At 44.4% G+C, this 24,556-nt stretch overlaps 1 protein-coding gene and 1 long non-coding RNA gene across 7 annotated transcripts in view; one reads left to right on the top strand and one right to left on the bottom strand.

Annotated features, from left to right (window-relative positions):
- Window positions 1-828: 828 nt before the first annotated feature.
- Window positions 829-4,451, bottom strand: LOC119972520. Its single transcript, XR_005462066.1, has 2 exons — window positions 4,353-4,451; window positions 829-3,764 (listed from the first exon to the last, which is right to left on the bottom strand). It is a non-coding gene; the product is annotated as an uncharacterized LOC119972520 (long non-coding RNA).
- tcea1 (transcription elongation factor A (SII), 1) overlaps window positions 3,557-24,556 on the top strand; it is a 59,366-nt gene continuing 38,366 nt past the window's right edge. For 3 of the 6 annotated variants that reach the window (XM_038809362.1, XM_038809367.1, XM_038809365.1), the window contains exons 1-2: window positions 4,034-4,329; window positions 21,700-21,762. In XM_038809362.1, coding sequence (XP_038665290.1) covers window positions 4,255-4,329; window positions 21,700-21,762 — 138 coding nt within the window. In that variant the 5' untranslated portion in view covers window positions 4,034-4,254. Of the gene's footprint in view, window positions 3,711-4,028; window positions 4,330-21,699; window positions 21,763-24,556 lie in introns of those variants that run through there. The other 3 variants (XM_038809364.1, XM_038809363.1, XM_038809368.1) reach the window with 3 other exon arrangements.

Below are 24,556 nucleotides of genomic sequence, written 5' to 3'. Positions count from 1 at the left end.
CTTGTCTGCTATGGTACTTCAAGGGTTCATCTAAATGCCTTAAATGTTGTGAAGTTCCTGCCTCTACCACCCTTTCAGGGAATTAGTTCCAGATTCCCACCACCCTCTGGGTGATAAAGCTTTTCCTCAAAGCCCCTTTAAATCCTTAACTTAAATCTATGCCCCCTGGTATTGACCCCTATACTAAAGGGAAACATTTCTTCCTTTCTACCCTATCTATATGTCCCTCATAATTTTGTACACATCCTCCGGAATGTGGCGACTAGTGGCTTTTCACAGTAACTTCATTTGAAGCCTACTTGTGACAATAAGCGATTTTCATTTCATTTTCTCTGCTCTAAGGAACACAACCTCAGCCTAACCAGCTTCTCTTGACAGCTAAAACGCTCAAGATCAGGAAACATCCTGATGAACACCCTTTCTAGATCAATCATATCCTTCCTATAATGTGGCAACCAGAACTGCACACAGTACTCTCGCTGTGGCCTAACCATCGTTTAATACAGCTCCATCATAACCTCACTTATGTTATATTCTATGCCACTGCTATAAAGGCAAGTATCCCACGTCTTCTTAACCACATTATCTACCTGTCCTACTGCGTTCAGGGATCTTTGGAAATGCATCCCAAGGCCTCTCTGGTCCTCTGTACTTCTTAGCTTCATATCAATCATTGTGTATTCCCTCGCCTTATTAGTCTTCCAAAAACCTTACACTTCTCAGAGTTCAAGATACTTTCAAATAATATTTTTGGCGTATTTGGAGTCACTCAGATGTAATATTTAGTGGCTTGAGAACTATTGATATCTAATAGACAGTGACAAAGTGTATATCTGAACAAAGTGTATATTTTATTTCTGCTGTTAGCAATGTCCTTGGTGAAGATGCGACAGGTTGAACATTCTGCGTCAATGTCACTCCAAGTGCAGTTTGAGATATGCTACATTGTATAATTTCTTCCTTGAGATGGCTATGCTGGCAATTCTAAGTAAGATGTTGCAGTGCCAATTCCAGCAAATCTCCTTTGAACCGTCCTGTATTTTTCTATTAAATCTAAGTGCTTTTGTAATGCCCAACAGATGTGAAAGAAACTTACTCCAATATTGAACGGGTCCAAGCAGTCGCTTCATCCTGCTACATCAGCGTTAGTATCTCAAAAACTGTTTTAACTTTGGATGAATGAAAAAAGTATTTTTGATTTAGCAATGTGTCTAATAAAAGTATCTTCTGGTCTATGAGGTTTCATTTTATCCATGTTTAACACCACCCCATCATCATTATGTTAATGTAAGAAAGCCTCTAGGTTTGTATGGTGATCTCAAATTGTTACTTCAAGCTTTCTCACAAATATACGAATTAGGAGAAGAATTAAACCGCTCAGCCCCACTCTGCCTCAACCACTGTTCTTCCAAAGCTATCCATTATAAATTCATCTGCAATCACCTCTATCCCTTGCAGTCCTTTCACCAGCGCATGTACTTTTAATTTGAAAACTTCTATTGCAGAGCTGATGCAAAATTCGATTTATTTTCAGCAGTATAATCTAAAAAGGTCTGTGAAATGTTGCATATGTCAGCTGTTCATTGAGAATCACCTGTCAAAATCCATTGTGAACATCAAGATTCGTAAAGACTTTAGCATCATGTAGCTATATCTTCAAGTTTGTAGAGAATAATGCACTCCGTTGAGAGGCTTGTTCAGGTTTTAAAAATCTAAGCAGGTGCATAGCGAGCGATTATTTTCAATTATCACCACAGAACTGATCTATGAGGTCAACATTGATGCAGAAGCGATAATGCTCAGTCTGACTAAACCATTCAGCGTTTCCTTCAGCTTATCCCTTTAAGGTATTGGTACACTGCTGTTGGGGAGTTGGTGGTGTAGTGGTAATGTCATGAACCTAATAATCCAGAGATTTAAGTTAATCCTCTGGGGGCATTGGTTCAAATCCCACCATGGCAACTGGTGGAATTTGATTCAGTTTCTAGAATATAAAGTTAGTCTCAGTAATCATGACCATGAAACTATCTTTGATTATTACTAAAACCCATCTCATTCAGTAATGTTCTTTAGGGAAAGAAATCTGCCATTCTTACCTGGTCTGGCCTACGTGTGATTGACTTGTAACTGCCCAGTACAATTGACAAGCAAGACACTCAGGTTAAGGCCAATTAGGCTTTATCAGCAATGCCCACAAAAAAGTAACATGGGATGTGCTGGGCTGAATCTACTGCCTTATTGAACCTAATTGGCACTCTCCCTCACCTTGAGTCCTTGGTTCGTAGTTTATAGTTGTGCATGCATGTGGGCCAATTGTGGCTGTTCTAAGTTGTACCCAATAATGTTCATGCCCAGATATGCATTTCTTTCTCCAGTAGGGGTCATATGTAATGCTATGAATGGACTTCTAGCCCAATTTATAATTATAGTCACCATGTTGGACCAAAATTCCTACTTGTCCCTGCATAATTGTGAACATAAGTGGTTCCACCTTTTCTAGTTTAAAATCTAATTGTTTTTTGGTATTGGAGAAGCATGTCTATTTTAAATCATAGGCAGTGAGACTGCAGCTTAAGGGTATCACACAATCACCCAAACCTCATTGATGACAGACTTCTTCAGTCCTTTGTTCTTCATCTATGGCTATAACGTCCTGTCTGTAAGGCAATAAGACCTTGAAGCTATACTGAATTGAGGAAAGTGGAATTATATAGAATCCCCTTGGGATGTATGTCTTACATTGAATGTATACAATGAATATTGCCTGTATCATAATTGTATTGAAGCATCACAAAGTGCAACATGATGTAGAAAACTTTGTGTGATGTTCACTTTGAAATGTTTGTAATGTTCTTTCAGATATTTTATACTTGAAGTATATGTTCATAAAAAGGTCCATACAGCAATTATTTTCCAGTGTTTTCCTATTTGCTATTTCTGCATCCGTTGCAAATTTCCCAAAAGCAGGGCACAGCCCCTCTGGGGACTCCTGTTTCTTCCGCAGTCCCAGCACTCAACACACGTTTGAAGATTCTTCCAAGTGTTCTCTTGCAGATTGCCTTGCTCATACCTTGGCATTTCCCTGCCTTTAAGTAGAGCGATGATGTGTAGATGCTGGCATTGGATAGGGTGGGCACAGCAAAAAGTCTAACAACACCAGGTTAAAGTCCAACAGGTTTGTTTGGAATCACTAGCTTTCGGAGCACAGCTCCTTCATCAGGTGAGTGGAGCAAAGTAGAGCAATTAAACTCTGCCATCTCAAATCACTAATTGTTGCTTGCACGCCCATATTTTCAGCTGTGTGCCAAATCTACCTTCAACAAGGCAAGATTAACCTCTCAAAGCATTCTTCACTGTATCCTCGAATCAATCTGCACTTCCAAACACAAGTTTGTCAGGTACTGGTCATAAGTTTCATCAATGTCTACTCTCTCCTCGCAAACACATATCTCTCAAAAAGGACCGACTTGTTTGATTGGCAATAATGAACTTCCTCAGCGCCGGCTTTACCGTGCTCCTGTCACCAATCACAGCCCAGCTTGCCCACGTGGAGCAGACATTAACTGCTTCTTCCCAATTAGTGAGAAATGTTACCACACACGTCCCAACTGCTGGCCAAGGCCAGTCGCGAAGAGCAGATTTATCAGGCTTTGCTCCAGCTTCTTCCACTCTTCCCGCAGTGGTGACACGGCGCTTCCTGATGCCATCAGGTACACACTTTAAAAAAAACGTTTTTTAAAAAACCAAGACGCCCACCGAGCTGTCTGCCGAAGAAAGAAAAGACACTTGTTTAACAATCATTATCATCGCTGCCATTCTGTGGCAATACCTCTTTAAAAACAGTCGGCAAAGCCGTGCGTTGTCAGAATAATAACGATTTATTAAGCATTTAAAAAAAACACACGAAGTCCGCGTGGGTTTGAGCAGCTCAGACCGCACACAGAGGAGGCAGAGCGATGGTCTGATCACCAGCTGCCAGATCACATGACGGCCATTCAGCCTCACACGTCAGCGGGGGCGGGGGGTGTTTGCTGCGAGTCGGGGGGGCGACTGCTGCTCAGCGCCTGGTGTCGATTAGTCGGGTCTGCCCAGCGCCTTTCCTCTATTTACATGATGGATTTTCTATTACTTTGGGCTCTCTCTATGTGAGTATTTCGCGCTTGCAGCTGAGCAGAGCTGGAGGGATTGTGTTAACGTCTCGGACTAAGTAAAACCAAAACGCTACATCTGGTCTGTGGCAAACGCACTAGCGGGATGAGTAAGAAGGAGGAGGAAGATATTGTCCGAATTGCGAAGAAGATGGATAAGATGGTGTCGAAGAAAAGCACGGTGAGCTGTTTGAAGCCATTTACCTCATAACTGTCAGAGAAAGCCGGGCCCCACGCGCGCGCCTCCCTCACAACCATTGATTGGAACGTTCCTCAGACCGCGCGCGCGCATCCGCTACAAATGGAACGTTTCCGGACCCCGTGCGCGCATCTCTCATCAATTGGAACGTTCCCGCGCGCGCCTCCCTCGCTCCCACAACCACTGGAACGAACTGTCCTCCCACCCGCCGCGCGCTTCCCTTCTCACTAGTGATTGGAACGCCCCCACCCACCCCGCGCCTCTGCTCTAACAATCCGCCGAAGGTTCAGGGCGGCATGCGCCTCGCGAGTAACAATGAACAGAACGTTAGCGGCCCGACCAGTGTGCATGGTTCATTCGCTGACAGGAGTGCTCTCCGACCTGACTGCTACCTGCTTTACTGGACTGTTGAACTCAACATGGTGGAGGTTTTACAGTAGTCGCTGAATATGATGGGAGTTTCACGTGTTCCGAATATATATGTACACGAATAACTGGGTCCCGAGCATTTGCCGTCAAACATAACCACAAGAGACATGAAATAAGGCTTCTGAGATTCACTGGTCTGCGATTGTATCTGACGTGCACGAGCGTTTCTATTACCATCGTAACATGGCCAGAATAGATATTAAATCAGTCACATTATTTTTCTCATTCATCCGATGCTGAATTGTGGGTTACTGTTTGTGTTCATTTCAACTCTTTTTTTTTATATAGTATTGAGCCAAACAGTTGGGTAATGGCCAACTACATCAAACAACATATATTTTTAAAAGACTGCCTATGAAATGGTAGCCGCTCATCCTATTAATAGCTTGGGGGTTCAAGAATCGGTGGAAATGACACTTTGGGAGGTGTAAAGTTAGGATATTAAAAACCAGAGTAATTGGGAATCTGAGCAGTTTACGCATTAGACAAATCAGTCCATAGAAAAGATATAGTAGAACATTTAGAAATGCATATAATCAAGTAGAGTCAGCATGGTTTCATAAAAGAAAAATGCCTGGCAAATTTCTGATAATTCTTTGAGGTGGTGATGAGCAGGGCAGATAAAAGGAGGACCAGTAGATCTATTATACTTGGATTTCCAAAAAGTGTTTGATTATATATAATATAATCTTTATTGTCACAAGTAGGCTTAAATTAACACTGCAGTGAAGTTGCTGTGAAAAGCCCCTAGTCGCCACATGCTGGCGCTTGTTCGGGTACATGGAGGGAGAATTCAGAATGTCCAAATTTACCTAACAGCACATCTTTCAAGACTCGTGGGAGGAAACCAGAGCACCCGGAGGAAACACACGCAGGTGATGAAAGTACTATGGCATAGTTGTACTCCTGAATGTGTTCGAAAGAATTGGAGAGATCCTCCCTGACTGTTAGAAATGCAGGTCCCTTTAAGAGAAAACCAGGACTAGCTTCACAGTGAATTGAGAACCTGTGATGCTCATTGAAGCTGGGGTTTTTCCCAGTGGAGGAGGCTCTTGGACAGTGAGAAAATCAGAAGAGAAGAGTAGAAACCAATGTGTGTACGCTGAACTATTGTATCACAATAAAACTAGTGTAAATCGTCAGAACGTCTCCTACTGCCTAATTTGGCAAATAGACATTCACGTATTTAATAATCTTAATCTATATTATTGTCACAAGTAGGCTTACATTAACACTGCAATGAAGTTATTGTGAAAAAAAACCCTAGTCGCCACATTCCGGCACCTGTTCGGGTATACACAGGGAGAATTCAGGATGTCCAAATTACCTAACAGCATGTCTTTCGGGACTTGTGGGAGGAAAGCGGAGCACCCGAAGAATACCCAAGCAGACACACTGAGAACGTGCAGACTCCGCACAGGCAATGACCCAAGCTGGGAATCGAACTGGGACCCTGGTGCTGTGAAGCCATGGTGCTAACCAGTATGCTACAGTGCTGCGTATTTAGCATGGTAGCAGAGGATGGACCTCAATCTCTTCAGATGGGAAGATAAAGAAAACAGGAAGCAATCCCTGTTTCTGACAAAAGGAAACCTCCCAGCGGCTTTTAAGGTAAAATGGCTGAGTCACACTGCAGGATCACACTATGGTTATCCACCCGTCAGTTTGGAATTGGAACCATATGAGCGATGGCAGATCATGGTGGAGATGTGGACTCGGGTCACCTCTCTAGCCAAAAGGAAACCAGCTATGCCTGTCTTTATCAGAAAGAAGTCACTTTAGAAATACATTATCTAAAGAAATGAATGTAAGTGACTTAGATACTGAAGAGGGATTTCTAATTCTACCTCAATTTATGGACAAACATTTAAAAAAATGACTTGTTAGAAACCAAGGAGGCATGATCAATATTTGATTGATTTAAAGATGGACAATCAGTCAACCGAGGAAGAATATGTCATGGATTTTGAGAGGTTGTGCAAAGAAATTCAGTATAGAAATTCCAAAGTCTGTATTTGCATTCAATTATTAGATAGACTTTTGGTTTTGACAGCTGTTCAATTTTGTGGTTAAGATCCTCTTTTCGAACAAATGACTGCTGCTGTAATAAAAAATTTGGGAAACCATCGTTTCCAGCTACCTTCCCGAGACACGTTGAAAGTTCTACAGTGACACAGAGAATGGAGGACTCCATGATTGCTGACTCTCAAAATCGACGGGGGCCTATTAGCGGATGCTTGCACAGCAAAAGAATCGCACAAAGACGTCCTGAGGGGGGTCGTACTTTTAATAGATTTATGGATCAAGGTAAAATGAAAGATCGTGGTGATAATCAACAGCAAACTAACCCCCAAAATACATTTCGAATAATTGCTAGGTGTTTCTGGAGTGACTGTAAATATCATTATGTAAGGAATTGCCCAAAAGTCAGGAATCTTGTTTTTGAAGCAACTTATGAAACAGACGGTACTGATGATTAAGATGATCAGAACGAATGGCAAGAAAATATTGTAGAAGAGACAGAAAATTTATAGTCGGCCCATGCGTATCTAGGTTGCCGATTCATTCAATGGTGCTGTACCAGATAGCGGCTGTATCTCAACAGTGTGGGGTTATTGGCTTAATTGGAAACACTTGACAATGCAGGTTTTCGATTCTGGATAGTAATATATTAACAACTTTAAAAAGAATTATCCTCCTATTGTGAAATTAGCACTGATAATTTTCAAACTCTTAAGACATGGACGAAGGTGGTGATAATAAGGCGCTTTTAACTTTGCATACCCAGAGGGGCAGGATTTGAGAGTTGAAGAAGTACATAATGATACAGTTACTGACCAGGAAAACATGAAAAAGTATAATTTCATGCATGTGTTAAGTTGCTTAAAGTAGGTTTCTGGGTTGCGTACCAGCCAGAAGGATCGGACAACTGAAGGGAGGCCATTGTAGTGGGATGAGCAGGGAAGGCTAAAGGCAAATATAAAAATTTGGCTGAATGTCCAAGATGAGGGATCAGAGTCGAGGGCCATGGACTGGTAGCAGGAAGCACAAGAATGGAGAGTAAGAAATCTTAGCTTGAATACTGATTCGGAGTTAAGTTTAGGAGGAGGAAAAGATGACGCACAGTGGAAAGGAAAGATGCGCACAGTGGAAAGGATCTCTAGCAGACATTCTGACAGCAGTGGTCCAGAGAGGTCTCAACAAGTGAAAAGAGGCCTCCGTTTGACAAGGTGACGGTGTAGCATGGGAAATGGAGAGCCTTTCGGACAAAGGATAGAAGTGGAAGCCCCTGTAATTAGGAGGGTGTTTGTAGCTACTAATAGATTAGAAGATGGGATGGTGAAAGAAGTTAAACTAAGAGTTACAAAGCTGAAAATAATTTTTGGTATGTTCAAAGGTTGACGATAAGAGGTCGACCTGTTCATCAGACAGATGGGTCTATACGGAAAAGGTCCTAATAGATGGGATCTACAAGGCCCAGGAGGAATGCTTTGGGAATAAAGATCAGGGTAGACTCTCCCACTGATTTTAACCATTTATTCTTGGAAGTGTAACTCCGTAATGATCAAAATGGCTTTTTTTTCAGGGTAACCCAAGAGGTAAGTATTGTTATAACCTCCAAAGGAAGCACCAGGAATAGAGGGGAAGCTCTGGAAATTGAAGTAATGTCTTTATGGGTTTAATGATGTTTCCTGGGTATGGTATTTTTTGGTAAGTTTAAAGTAAGGGTGCTCACAGCTGTCCTATTACCACTGTGTAAGGGAAAACCTTTGGGTATCTTTATAATGCATGTGGATAATCTTATGTGGGGGACACTAATGGCATTGAAAAATGTTAATCAAATTTGGGAAGAATTTTAAAATGATGGTCAAGCGTGTGGGGTTTTCAAGTATGTGCGTTTGAAGATTAAGTAGGATGAGTCAGATGTAGTTTTACATCAACAGCCTTTCTTGGACACTGTCAGTCCTGTCACATGTAATTGTACGAGGTCCGGACAGAATGATACGGCTGCTACCAAGGATGAAAATGAAAAGCTGAGTCCTGTCAGACAGTTCAATTGATGAGGCACACATACAAGACCAGATGAAAGTTGGAACTTGATTTGTCATGAAAAATCCGAAGCTGGTGGACATCTTGAGAGTGAATAAAACTTTGAAAAATATTAAAAATAGAGATGTGTATGCTGGAGTTCCCAGCTTTGGGTGACCCCAATAGCATGAAATTAATCATTTTTGTGACGCCTCACATGGAAACCTTGTTGATGGTTTTTCCAGTGCATGAGAAAAGTTGCTCCTTGGCATGGGAGATAAAGAAGACAAAGCGAATGGTGAAGAGCACACTAGCTGCTGAAACTCTTACTCTCATTAATGCTGATGACATGGTGTTCTATTTGTTTAAGAACTTGGAGGAAATGCTGCATAAAAGCAGAGATTGAAAGACCAATACCAAAAGGGGCTGGTTTAGCTCACTCGGCTAAATCGCTGGCTTTTAAAGCAGGCCAGCAGCACGGTTCGATTCCCGTACCAGCCTCCCCGGACAGGCTGTGTCACCCTAGTCACCAGAATGTGGTGACTAGGGGCTTTTCACAGTAACTTCATTGAAGCCTACTCGTGACAATAAGCGATTTTCATTTCATTAATTTCAAAAGAATGTTGCATAGATAACTGATCTTTGTGGGATAAGGCAAGTTCTACAGAAAGTGTAAATAAATAAGGCTTCGGATAGACATAATCAGTTTAAAGCAATGCTGGAGAGGAAAGAAATCAAGGTGCGCAGATGTTAATCATCAACTATTGGATTGCTTCACTGAGAGGAATGGCTCTGCAGAAAAATTGTTAAAGGTTCTAGAAAAAGGATGTCTTGCCTCACTATGTAACAATGGCAAATCTGAAATGAATTATTTTTATTTCTGTATTTTTATCTGTGTGCACTTGTCGAAATGTAATTTTTTTTCCTAATAGAAAGTGAATCTGTCAATTTTTGAAATTTGTGAATAAACCAGGACTAGCTTGATAGTGAATTGCGAGCAGGTGATGCTCATTGAAGCTTGTTTATCAGGGTTGGAATTTTCCCCAGTGGGAAGGAGGGACTTCTGGACAGGGAGGGAGTCCAGAACCAGACAGTAGAAATCGGCGTGTGTATGCGCTGAGCCACTGTATCACAATATCTCCTGCTGCCTAATTTGATAAATAGATATTCACCTATTTAACACACAGCATTTATTTATTTAATTTTTTTTTCTTTTTTATAAATTTAGAGTACCCAATTCATTTTTTTCCAATTAAGGGGCAATTTAGTGTGGCCAATTCACCTAGCCTGCACATCTTTGGGTTGTGGGGGCGAAACCCACACAAACACGGGGAGAATGTGCAAACTCCACACGGACAGTGACCCAGAGCCGGGATTGAACCTGGGACCTCGGCGCCGTGAGGCAGCAGGGCTAACCCACTGCGCCACCATGCTGCCCTCAAAGCATTTATTTATGAAGTATTTTGCCAAGATTCCCTCCAACATGCTTTCCCTATGACCACAGCTAAATATTGTGAAGAAAAGCAGCTAAAAATTAAGCAGGTTTTAGATAGTAAAAAGAAACTGCTGTCTCTGGCACTACAGGTAAATATGGGAGGGACGGCACAGTGGTTAGCACTGCTGCCTTGCAGCACCAGGGACTCTGGTTCAATTCCGGCCTCTGGTGACTGTGTGGAGTTTGTACATTCTCCCTGTGTCTAGATTTCCTCCCGCGTGCTCCGGTTTCCTCCAACAGTCCAAAGATGTGCAGGTTAGGTGGATTGGCCATGCTAAATTGTCCTTTAGTGTGAAAAGATGTGCAGGTCAGATGGGATTACGAGCATGGGGTGGGGGAGTGGGTCTAGGTAGGGTGCCGAGGGTAGGTGCAGACTTGATGCGTTAATTGACCTTCAGCACTGTAGTAATTCTATTGTTGGCTCATTATTGCTACAAAAAGAACATATGGCCAAAATATCTATAAAATGGTGCAAATACATCATGTTCTGTAGCTCTCTGCATCCAAAGTTCTCAGTTATAATCGGAATGTTCAGAAGTTGGGTCAGGGTCTATACAATTAGATTTTCTACTTGAGCCTGCAAAAGCTGAGTCTGTTATGTCCAAGCTTAGTAAGAAAGTGTGGGATAACAGCAATCTGACTGAGGATACCAAAGTGCAAGTCTACTATAGTAATAGATGTTGGGTACTGTAAAGGTTAATGTGGGACTGGGGAAACTATACCGTCCACATGAAGTCTGTGCTCATACAGTGGCGAGACTTGGATAACATTTGTTCGGCAGGAGAAAAGACTTGGGCTTGTATTACCAAGAAATGTTGAGAATAAGGTCACGAACCTGGAGGTCCTGGAGCATCTTAATCTCATCAGCATATACTCATTTCTAAGCTAACGACGTCTGTCCTGTGTGAGCCATGTTCATTAGATAGATGACGGCCATATATCCAGAGACTGTCCAATGAATTGACCATTAGGTCAGATCTGCTCGACGTCCATATCTTCACTACAAGAACGGCTGCAAGCGAGGCATGAAGATGGCAGACATCGATTCAAATCACTGAATCTATGGCTGTGACCTCTGGAGGCTGACTGAAGAAAGGAGCATTGGAAGAGATAAGATGAAATGGAAAGCTCTGCTGTCAAAAGCCCAGAGAACATGCCAGCAAATCCAGAAGCTTTCCAGCTCACTGTCTTCATATGCAGCAGAGTCCACCATGCCAGAGTGAGCCACACCAGACGATGTCTAACGCAGAATTGATCACTATGGCACAAACCATCGTCATATGAGACCGAGAAGACTGCCAGAGGAGGATTTCAAAATCAGGCAATGGCCAATTACCAGAAATAAATTGGACAGAAGGTGAAATATTTTCATTGTCTTGTGTACCAAGTAAATAACTTTATTAAGAAATATTGATTCCTGGGCTGAGAGGTGGCAAATGGAGTTTAATGCAGAAAAGTGTGAGGTGATTCATTTTGGAAGGGGTAACAGGAATACAGAGTACTGGGCTAATGGTACGATTCTTGGTAGTGGGGATGAGCAGAGAGATTTCGGTGCCCATGTACATAGATCCCTGAAAGTTGCCACCCAGGTTGATAGGGTTGTTAAGAAGGCGTACGGTGTGTTAGCTTTTATTCGTAGAGGGATTGAGTTTCGGAGCCATGAGGTCATGTTGCAGTTGTACAAAACTCTGGTGCGGACGCATTTGGAGTATTGCGTGCAGTCCTGGTCGCCGCATTATCGGAAGGATGTAGAAAGGGTGCAGAGGAGATTTACCGGGATGTTGCCTGGTATGGAGGGAAGATCTTATGAGGAAAGGCTGAGGGACCTGTGGCTGTTTTCGTTAGAGAGAAGAAAGTTGAGAGTTGACTTAATTGAGGCATACAAGATGATCAGAGGATTAGATAGGGTGGACAGTGAGAGCCTTTTTCCTTGGATGGTGATGGCTAGCACGAGGGAACATAGCTTTAAATTAAGGGGAGATAGATATAGGACAGATGTCAGAGGTAGGTTCTTTACTCAGAAAGTAGTAAGGGCGTGGAATGCCCTGCCTGCAACAGTAGTGGACTCGCCAACATTAAGGGCATTTAAATGGTCATTGGATAAACATATGGATGATAAGGGAATAGTGTAGATGGGCTTCAGTGGTTTCACAGGTCGGCGCAACATCGAGGGCCGAAGGGCCTGTACTGCGCTGTAATGTTCTATGATTGATTGTGTAAATACCCACTAATTCTATCCGGTAGACAAAGCTACCCTTTCCATATCAAACTCATGGCTGAACAGAAAACATGGTGAAATTTGAAAATAGCAGCATATTGGAGCACAGATTAAAAGACGTAAAGAGCAGGGAGGTAATATCTGGGTACATCTTTAACAGTGACGCATCAAAGGAACTCCGTTATTAGCACTCAAATTTTTGAATCAGAAACTTGTGGGTTCACACCCGAATCCAGGAAGGGAATGTACAATCTAGACTAACAAGGTGAGCTGTATGCTGCACAATCAGTGGAGACATCTTTTGGTTGTGGTTTTAAATCAGTGCTCCATTTACTTACTGTCTTGGCGGGATGTTTAAGATCCAATAACCCCAATTGGAAAAACTGCACTGGGCCAACATTCCTCTCCACCAGCACCATCAACAATGGATTTGAAACTAGTTACTTTTCTCATTTTGTTGTGTGAGAATTGCCATATTTTCCCTGGGTTAACAGCTTTGACTGCTTCAAAATGATTTAATTTGGACTATCCAGAAAGTGCGATGAGATACTCTTTGAGCTCTTTCTTTGAAACTGCTACTTGTAGTGATAGCTTGTCCTTTAACGTCAATAGAACAGAAAATAGAGTTGATTTTGTTTCCATTCATAGTGATTTGTTAATAAAGGATAGCTGCATGTACAATCACACCATTAATTTTTATAAAGGGCGCACCCCAACATACCAAGGAGAAGGAAATGGTACATAGTAAAAAAAAAATACAATAAAATATGAAATAGACTAACTGGTAGGGTATTGTGCACCAGCTCGGCAGCTCTGTACACCTGGCAAAAATTATTTACACCACGTAAGTAGGCGACTGTTTGCTTGGGGGGGGGGGGGGGGGGGTTTGGGGAGGCAAATATACATTTGGGTGCCGGAGAGATAATTACAGTGTGCGATACTTGGCTGTGTTTCGTGTTTTTGTCGCCTGCTTCTCCCAGACGGATCTCGCTGCTGTCCCGCGCTCGCCTCCGCTTCTGCTGCTCCTCCCGTCCTCCATCTTTATTTTCCTCGTTCCCCGCTCCTGGAGATGTCATGCACATTTTGGTATCCCATGCCTTCCTTCCGTCTCCCCCCCCCCACCTCGCTGGTTCTCCTCTCTTGATTTCCCCCGCCCCTCCCCGGTTCGCCTTTCTTTCCTCCGGTTTAGCTGTCTCCAATCACACCATTAATCACATCGGTTTCCACTTGAATCTAGAACCACAGAAATGTGAGGGTTTCCCCATGCAGATGTAACCCTGGAAATTACGTAGCAGCTATGAACTTGAACTTGGATCACTTACCAACATTAGATTCTGGGTCCAGGCTCACTGTATTTGCTGTTACAGCCAAATTATGCCCAAAGATGTGCCGGTTAGGTGGATTGGTCATGCTAAAATTACCCCTTGGTGTCCAGGGACGTGCAGGTTAGGTGTGGTTACGGTGATGGGGTGGGGGAATGGGCCTGGGTAGGGTGCTAATTGAGTGTTGGTGCAGACTCAATGGGCCAAATGGCGGCCTCCTGCACTGTGGGGATTCTATGACTTCTAAATGTGGTGTATGAACCTAAAACATTGACTTTAAGAAGCGGGGATGCTGTCAATGGAGGTGATTGGATTCATTGACTTTTTAATGGAAAAACAAAATCTTCCAGGGGTAAATTTGGATCTATTTGTTGCTCAGAACTTTAGTGGTTCAGCAACAATTTGAAGAAAACTATGCAACCCTTTAACAAAAGAAAACTTTGGAGTTAATTGGTAGCGTAACAAGTTCAGTGCCAATTGCAATTAATCTTGAGCTGTAAGTTAGAAAGAGTCTTCTGATAAAATATGTAAAGCCTTTTCACTAAACCCAAAATAGAGTAGAAATGATCCAGATTTTTTAATTGTTGAGGGTAATGGATAATATAGATTTGACTAAATGATGGCTTTAAATGTGCATGCAGCACCAGAGAGCATGTGGAATTTAATGAGGCTCAAGCAGGGCTCGAAATGAGAGAATTTCTACTGTTCCCCTCTTCCTGTACCAAGGACTGAGAAAACTGCTATTCGTTTCCACAGATGAGTGACAAATAATACTTTTATTATATGCCCTAGTTTAATTGTAAAATTACATAATTCTATAGTTTGCTTTCGTTACTTTTGGAAGGAAAGGAGAAACGGTGCTGAAAAGTGTGGGAGATTAAATGGTGGATCTGGAGCATAAAGGGCCTAACTACTGTTTCTAGTTCCATGTTTTGATTTGTGTCCCCAGATGTATTGTCCAATTTGCTTTCAAATAGGTTTCTCAGGTTAGCGACTAATGAAGGTAGCACTGTTCCCGGCTTGGGTCACTGCTTGTGCGGATTCTGCACGTTCTCCCGGTGTCTGCGTTTGTTTCCTCCGGGTGCTCTGGTTTCCTCCCACAAGTCCCGAAAGACGTGCTGTTAGGTGAATTGAACATTCTGAATTCCCCCTCAGTGTACCCGAACAAGCGCCAGAACGTGACGACTAGGGGCTTTCACAGTAACTTCATTGCAGTGTTAATGTAAGCCTACTTGTGACAATAAAAGATTATTAAGTTAAGAGTACGTGTGAGTAATGCTACAGATTCTGGAGTGCATTGTAGTTTAGATTCTCTAACTGTATTGCTAATGGCAACCTGCATTGCAATCAGAAGATCTCATTTATTGTTTTCAGTGCGTGTTGAGATAACCGATTCATCCAAACAGTTATTGTAGAATATTTTTTCACCCCGGCCAAAAAGGTAATGTTCCCCTACTTTTTCACATTTCCAGCTAACCTTTAATTAACTACAGCTTTAAATGCATATCAAATAAAATTAACTTGCCAATTCTCACACATTTATGTAAAATGCACAACTGGAACGCTGCAAAACTCACCCCAGCTTTACTGTACTAGTTAAGCCCCTGCTTTACTGTACTAGGTACACATCTGGGGAAGTGGTCTGAATAGGTCCTATGGTCAATTGTTAACCAGTATTGTTCAAAACTTCTACTTTGACAACTTTTCTTTTAAGAGGCCAATTTATATTAGGGTCAGGCAAATCCACATGCAATGACTGGCTTTGTTACCAATACAAAAGATTATTCAATTACAGTCTGCTATTTATATAGATTTTGAGGTCAGGAGGCTGTTGGACACTTGTGTCAAATGTAAATTCCACAAATCAAAATACTCAAGGTGATGGCTTGGGTGTGCATCTGTCCAGGTAAGAACACAATCAAAAATAACACTGCTTCAGACTTTTAATTAACCAATGGACAGCACCATGTACTGTCAATCCCGTGGGTGCTGAATGCGTATTTGCACTATAAATTTGTATTCGGTGTTTCTTACGAGCCAGAAATTACAGTCAACATTTAATCTCCTCCCTATGCAATCCTAGCATGCTTGGTGTCTCATTATTTTATTTTACACTTAAATTGCTTGTACATCAATTCAGTTCAAATTATTCGAAACTTCTAAAATGAAAGCTACGTGTCTATACCATTTTTCTTCACGGATTGGTTCAATGAAATTTTAAACCTGTCCTTAAAATTCCGCCTATATTTGACTGAATAATTTTAATGATACTGTAGCTGGTTGTACAGATTATTATATACTTTATTGATCATTGAGACATCAGCAACTTCTCACTCTATAATCTCAATTCACTCTGTTAATTTAGCCAATCTCAACATTTTTCCTTACTTTGGACCGTACCCCGCACTTTGTTGATTTGGCACTGGAGTCTGGCCCCACCAACGTCCACCATGGAGCTTACACACAACATTATTTGCAGATAAGAAATTTGTGAGCGCATATCCACTGACATAGAGGAATATGTATCATTTAACAAAATCTAGTCAATCTCACATTCCACGTTGTGGGAGACCCTTAAGGTGGTCCTAGGGAGGGGGAGTGGGGTTGGCGAGGACAGCGAGGGTGGAGCAGCAGAGGCTGCTGGACTCCATCCTTGAGGTAGACTGCCAGTACTCACTTGCCCCTACCCCGGAGTTGTTCACAAGTAGGAAAAAGCTGCAAACACCGTTCGAACTATTGTCGAGAGAAAGGGAGGTGAGACAGTTATGACGCTCAAGGGCATGTTTTACGAACGTGGGGAGAAGGCCAGTTGTCTTTTGACTCAGCAATTCAAATGGCAGGCGATTTTCTGGGAAATTTGACGGATACACAATTAGAGTGGTAACGTTGTTTCTGCCCCATCTCAGGTTAATGGGCATTTGAGTCATTGTATTGTGACCTTTATAGATCGGAACCTCGAGCGGATAAGTCAGTCATGTCTGACTTTTTGGACAGCCTACCCATCCCAACTGTGGAGGTGAGAGGAGCAGGGAGTTCAAATCCCTGTTAGGCTCTGATGAAATTTTAAAATGCATCGGTTTGAGGCAGACTGGCAAAGTTTCTGGTCCGGATGGCTTGCCGATTGAATTCTACAAGACGTTCACAGAGCAGCTGGTGCCTTTAATTCTGGGAATGTATAATAATTCCTTATCCTGGGGTTCATTGCCCTCTAGCCTCACACAGACCTCTATCTCCTTGATTCTTAAGGACAAAGACCCGACAGAGTGTGGGCCATAGCGACTTGTAAGAACATAAGAACTAGGAGCAGGAGTAAGCCAATTGGCCCTTCGAGCCTGCTCTGCCATTCAATGAGATCATGGCTGATCTTTTGTGGGCTCAGCTCCACTTTCCCGCCTGAACACCATAACCCTTTATTCCTTTATTCTTCAAAAAACTATCTATCTTGATCTTGAAAACATTTAACGAAGGAGCCGCAACTGCTTCACTGGGCAAGGAATTCCATAGATTCACAACCCTTTGGGTGAAGAAGTTCCTCCCAAGCTCAGTCCTAAATCGACTTCGCCTTATTTTGAGGCTATGCCCCCTAGTTCTGCTTTCACCCGCCAGTGGAAACAACCTGCCCGCATCTATCCTATCTATTCCCTTCATAATTTTATATGTTTCTATAAGATACCCCTGCATCCTTCTAAATTCCAACGAGTACAGATCCAGTCTACTCAACCTCTCCTCGTAATTCAACCCCCTCAGCTCTGGGATTAACCTAGTGACTCTCCTCTGCACACCCTCCAGTGCCAGTACGTCCTTTTTCAGGTAAGGAGACCAAAACTGAACACAATACTCCAGGTGTGGCCTCACTGTTGAACGCAAAATTTAAGTTTCTTGCCAAGGTGTTAACACTTCGTTGGAGCCCTGCCTCCCAAATGCAATCTCCAGAGGATCAGACGGGCTTCGTGAAGGGTCAACAATTATCAGCCAATATACGTCGCCTGTTAAATGTTGACCTTTTCCCCTCCTTGCTGCCCGAATCGGAGGTGATTGTTTCCCTGGACGTCGAGAAGGCATTTGTTAGAGTGGAGTTGGAGTATCCATGTGAGATTTTTGGGAAGCTCGGTTTGGCCACAAATTTATTTATTGGATTCAACCACTATATAAGGCCCCCATTGCAAGTGTTTCTATGAATGTCTTGAACTCTAGTTATGTTTAGTTGAATAGGGGCATGAGGCAAGGGTGTCCATTGTCCCCGCCCCGTCACTTCACTGCCCCTGTTTGCTTTTGCAATAGAGTTGCTCACTCTCGCACTGAGGTCTGTTGAGTGGAGGGGGATAAATTGGGGAGGGGTGAAGCACTGGGTGTCCCTTTATGTGAATGACCTACTTTTCGATATTCCGGTCCAATCCTCTCCATAGATGAAATAATGAAGCTGCTTCTTATTTTTGGCTCCTTTTGGGGGTATAGGTTGAAGTTGGACAAGAGTGAATGTTTCCCAGTCAACCCTCCTGCTAGGAGAGCGCAACTGGAACATAGAACTTAGAGCACACAGTGCAGAAGGATGCCATTCGGCCCATCGAGTCTACACCGACACACTTAAGCCCTCACATCCACCCTATCCCCGTAACCCAATAACCCTTCCTAACTTTTTTGGTCATTAACGGCAATTTAGCATGGCCAATCCACCTAACCTGCACGTCTTTGCACTGTGGGAGGAAACCGGAGGAAACCCACGCAGACACTGGGAGAACGTGCAAACTGTGCTATCCACTTGTGCTACTGTGCTGCCCCTGGGGACATTACCTTTTCGACGAGCCGAGATTAATGTTTGTTGTCTGGGTGACCCACAGGGGCTGTTTAGCTCACAGGGCTAATCGCTGGCTTTGAAAGCAGACCAAGGCAAGCCAGCAGCACGGTTCGATTCCCGTAACAGCCTCCCCGAACAGGCGCCGGAATGTGGCGACTAGGGGCTTTTCACAGTAACTTCATTTGAAGCCTACTCGTGACAATAAGCGATTTTCATTTTCAACTGAGCCTCATTGCATAAATTAAGTTACACTAATTTGGTGCCCAGTATCAAAACAGACTTGCAGAGGTGGTATAATCTCCCCCTATCCTTGGCAGGTCGGGTTAAGACTATTAAAATGAACATGCTTTTGAGTTTTCTATTTCCCTTTCAGTGTCTCCCCATTTTTCTCCCCAAGTCCTTTTTGTTAAAGTCAACAAATTCATGCTCACTTTTATTTGGACGGGAAAGGCTCCCAGAATCCATGGGGTTTTACTTCAAAGAGACAGACTGTTGTGGGGGACCTGGATCGACCCAATGTATTGTTTTACTATTGGGCAGACAATATTCAGAAGATATTGTTGTGGTTTAGTGATCATGGTTCCATATGGGGACAAATGGAAGCGAGCTCCTGCTCTGCTTCTAGTCTTCGTACAATAGTTACTGCATGTTGCCTTTTTTCCCCCGGTGAGGTTTTCCTCTTACCCAGTGGTGGGCTCCATCCTGAGGGTTTGGGAAGCAGTCCAGGCAACATTTCAAGCTCCTTTCCTTGTCTTTGCTAGCCCCCATCTACAATAACCACCTTTTCCTACCAGCTGTTTTGGACACGATGTTTTAGCCTTGGGAGGGGAAGGGTCTGTAGAGGTTTGGGGACCTGTTCGTGGAGGGGAGGTTTGCTAGGTTTAAGGAGTTGGCTGAGAAACTCCAACTGCCTGGTTCCAGTCCTTTCAGTTATTTTCAGATTTGTGATTTTTCGCGCAAGGTTTTCCCCTCCTTTCCTTTGGCGAACCCTCTTCCCTGTTGAGGAATTTATTTGTCTCTGGCTAGGCTGGACGGGGGGACTATTTCAGACATGTATGGTCAAATCCTTTGAACGGATTCTGCTTCATTGTGTGAAGTGAGGAGAAAATGGGAGAGCGAATTGGTCCCATTCTTAATGGTGAGGTGTGGAGCGAGGCCCTTCACAGGGTCAACTCCACGTCTTCCTGTGCACGGCTGAGTCTGATTAAATTCCAGATTTTACACAGGAAGCCCCTGACCAGAGCTAGGATGAGTGGGATTTTCTCTGTGGTTGAGGATGCGCAGATTTTCCTCCGGGGTTGCAGATCAGCGGCATCTCCTCTGGGGTTGCGGATGAGCGGAATCTCCTCCGGGGTTGAACGTGAGCGGTATCTTCTCCGAGGATGAGCGGAATCTAATCCGGGGTTGAGGATGAGCGGAATCTTATCCAGGGTTGAGGATGAGCGGATTCTTCTACAGGCTTGAGGATGAGCGGATTCTTCTCCAGGGTCTTGCGGAGCAGATTAGATGGGCTGTGTGGTCTAATTCTGTTCCTATGTCTTTTGGTCTTATGGTTGAAGATGAGCAGATTCTTCTCCATGGTTGAGCATGAGCAGAATCTTCTCCTGAATTGAGGGTGAGCAGAATCTTCTCCTGGGTTGAGGGTGAGCAGAATCTTCTCCTGGGTTGAGGGTGAGCGGAATCGTCTCCGGGGTTGAGGATGAGCGGAATCGTCTCCGGGGTTGAGGATGAGCGGAATCGTCACCGGGGTTGAGGATGAGCGGAATCGTCACCGGGGTTGAGGATGAGCGGAATCGTCACCGGGGTTGAGGATGAGCGGAATCTTCTCTGGGGTTGAGGATGAGCGGAATCTTCTCTGGGGTTGAGGATGAGCGGAATCGTCACTGGGGTTGAGGATGAGTGGAATCTTCTCTGGGGTTGAGGATGAGCGGAATCTTCTCTGGGGTTGAGGATGAGCGGAATCTTCTCTGGGGTTGAGGATGAGCGGAATCTTCTCTGGGGTTGAGGATGAGTGGAATCTTCTCTGGGGTTGAGGATGAGCGGAATCTTCTCTGGGGTTGAGGATGAGCGGAATCTTCTCTGGGGTTGAGGATGAGCGGAATCTTCTCTGGGGTTGAGGATGAGCGGAATTGCACCGGGGTTGAGGATGAGCGGAATCGTCTCTGGGGTTGAGGATGAGCAGAATTGCACCGGGGTTGAGGATGAGCGGAATCGTCTCTGGGGTTGAGGATGAACGGAATCGTCTCCGGGGTTGAGGATGAGCGGAATCTTCTCTGGGGTTGAGGATGAGCGGAATCTTCTCTGGGATTGAGGATGAGTGGAATCTTCTCCTGGGTTGAGGATGAGTGGAATCTTCTCCTGGGTTGAGGATGAGTGGAATCTTTCTCCTGGGTTGAGGATGAGTGGATTTGTCTCCGGGAATGAGGATGAGCAGATCATTCTCTGGGATTGTGGATATTTTTGGGCCTCGTTCTTTAACAACCTGTTGGAGATATTCCGTGTAGGTTTGGATCCATGTCCGCTGTTGACGATCTTTGGGATGTCAGATTCACCAGTGCTTCTGTCTGGTGTGAAGGTGAATGTCCTCATATTTGCCTCGTTTGTAGCCTGGAGGCGAATTCTGCTTGGGTGAAGGTCTCCTACTCTACCTCGTGTCTTGGCTTGGTTGGGAGACCTCGTGTCGTTTCTACATTCGGGAAAAAGTCAAGTACACCATCAGGGGGTCAGTGAAAGGGTTCAAATTGATGGCAGCTATTTATTTCTTTTTCAAAGGAGTTAGTCACAGTCAGCTGTCGGGGGGGGGGGGTTAGTTTAGTTTTTTGTGACAAAATAAATTAGGTAGTATATGTATTTTTGCTTTTATGTTTCTTCTGTAGCTTATTTATGTATGATTGTTTAAGTAGGTTTTATTTAATATTAACTTTTTTTAATAAATATATTTTCAAAAGAAATTATCTTCAAACATTTGTTTGCGTTTTCATGATACTTTTTAACCTGACTTTGGCAAATGGGTGGCTATTCAGTCTGTTTGTGTTTTTTTTTAAAGTACTCTGTTGTTTTACAGGTTGGAGCCATGGACTTGCTGAAAGAGTTAAAGAGCATTCCTATGACTTTGGAGCTATTGCAGGTATGCTCTCTTGGGATCAAAGTTTCAACAAAATCTAAGATCTGGTGGGAATTCAATAATTTATTCCCATATCTGGATAACTGCCAGTGCGTGCTGTGCCCAATAATGCACCTAACGTTTCATTTCATTCTGCTTAATCTTTATTAGTGTGACAAGTAGACTTACATTAACACTGCAATGAAGTTACTGTGGAAAAACCCCTAGTCGCCACATTCCGACGCCTGTTCGGGTACACTGAGGGAGAATTCAGAATGTCCAATTCACCTAACAGCACGTCTTTCGGGACTTGTGGGAGGAAACCGGAGCACCCGGAGGAAACCCACACTGACACAGGGAGAATATGCAGACTCCGCACACAGTGACAGAAGTGGGAATCAAACCCACATCCCTGGTGCTGTGAAGCAACAGTGCTGACCACTGTGCTACCGTGCCGCCCCATCTGTGGTGCTGTCATTTAGCTGCTTTGGTTTCATGTTGTGGAACTTTCTCTTAAACTCCTCCATCTTGTTAGCGCACCCCCAAACCCTTCCACCTTGTTATCCCACCACCTAAACACCTCCACGTTATTAACGGACCCCAGAAACCCCTCCACCTTGTTATCGCACCTCCCAAACCCCTCCACCTTGTTACCGCATCTTCCAAACCCCTCCACCTTGTTACCGCATCTTCCAAACAACCCCATCTTGTTATTGCAACCCCCAAACCACCCCATCTTGTTATCGCAACCCCCAAACCACCCCATCTTATTATCGCACCACCGAAACACCACCTCATTATTCAAGCACCCCCCAAACCTCTTCAACTTGTTAACACACCACCCAAACCCTGCACCTTGTTATCGCACCCCACAAGCCCCTCAACCTTGTTATCGCACTCCCCAAACCTCTCCACCTTGTTAACACCCCCACCTCTCTACCTTTTTCTCGTGCCACCCAAATCTCCCCACCTGGTTGCCACACCCGGGAAACCCCTCCACCTTCTTATCGCAACTCCCAATGTAAAATCGTTTGCTGAACCTTTTTAATTCTTTAATGGGATGTGGGCATTGTTGACTAGCCTGGCACTTTTATTTCCCATTCCTAATGGCCCTTGAGAAGGTGGTAGTGAGTGGCTTTCTTCAACCGCTGCTGCCCATGTGGTGTAGGTGCACTCAGAGTGCAGGATTGTTTGACCTAGTGACAGAAATTCGGCATGTCTGCATCGACTCTCTCAAACTTCTACAGATGTGCCATAGAGAGCATCCTATCCGGCTGCATCACAGTTTGGTATGGCAACTGCTCGGTCCAAGATTGCAAGAAACTGCAGAATTTGGTGAACTCAGCCCAATGCATCACACAAGCTTGTCATCCTCATATTGATTCTGTATACATCTCTCGCTGCCTCAAGAAGGCAGACTGCATTATCAGCCACCCCTCCCACTCAGGCACTGCCTTCTTCCAGACCATTCCATCAGGCAGAAGGTACAGAAGTCTGATGACCCACACATCCAGACATAGGAACAACTTCCCCACAGCTACAAGACTCCTCAACGACTCCCCATCGCACTGATCTGTTCCCTGTAAGAACACTATTCACGACGCCCTATGCTGCTCTTGCTCATGTATTTGCTTTGCTTGACCCATTGTTCCGCACTGTAACCAATCACTGTTGATGTACAATTTGTCATTGTATCCTGTTGATTTATTTTTTTTGTCTACTGTGGGGTGGGTGGGGGGCACGGGCATCGCACCCCCGCCTGCAACCCCCTCCATGAGACATAACTGTCGCATTACAGGGTGCGGATGTAGATTGGCAGTAACACCAGGTCTCGTCCATGGGATGGAAGATGATGACAAACGTGCTGTACAATGAGCTCTGGTGCTCCTTGCAACAGTAGCACTTTCCACCGTCCATTTGTATGCGAGCTGGCCATTCCATCACACCGTCCCAATGAATCTCTGGGGTGATGATGGTGTGGACGGTTGGGGGAGGGTGGGGAGCCCAAGCCACCCACAACGTACGTCCGTTCACCCCCTCCCCTTGCCGGCGGCCCCTCTCCGGCCAGACCAACCCTCCCCTCACGCCCATCTCAAAGAGCACCAAGGCAGGTTATAACTGTGTTTAATGTGCACAACTGTTTACAGATATGTGCCTCTAGCCCATATAAGTAAACTGTGCCCTGCCCCTGTGCCAAATAACCTTTTGACCCTAATACTACATCTGGTTGGATAACCAAACAGTACCTCAGGAGTGGAGGTGGCCTGCTGTGATGCCTGCCCTGCGACATGGGTCCCCGTTGGTGGGCGTCTTCTGGGGCAGCCAGGCCTGCGCCAGATTGGCCAGTGCCTGGGCAAAGCCGCCAACATACTCAGCTATAGCCTGCTGTGACTGGCCTACGCTCAGGAGTGTCGCTGCAGTTTCCAGGTGGCTCTCGCACATGCCTGCCTGTGAGGCAGCAACCTATCCTGGTCCTTGAGCGCACCCCAATGCCTCCACCGCGGACGTCACCCGTGCGGTGTTGGCCTGGGTGGCACCTCCTTCTGCTCCTGCATGTGGTTGGACTCCTCCACTTGCACCTGCAGGTTCTGGATGATCGCCGCCAACCCCTCATGTCATCCATGATTTACCATCTGGGGATCCACCTCGCTCTGACACTGCATCTCCACAATCGATGGTACTGCCCCGAAACCCTTCTGGACAGCAGCTAGTTCCTGGGGTTGGCTCGCCGTCCGACCATCCGCCTCCTCGGGTGTTCCTACCTCCACCTGATGTACTGAAGCATTTGTGTGGCGCACACCAGACAGTAAGACCACAG

The sequence above is a fragment of the Scyliorhinus canicula genome, chromosome 10 (assembly GCF_902713615.1).
Source record: "Scyliorhinus canicula chromosome 10, sScyCan1.1, whole genome shotgun sequence".
Taxonomy (NCBI): Eukaryota; Metazoa; Chordata; class Chondrichthyes; order Carcharhiniformes; family Scyliorhinidae; genus Scyliorhinus; species Scyliorhinus canicula.
This window is presented reverse-complemented; position numbering and strand designations above follow the sequence as displayed.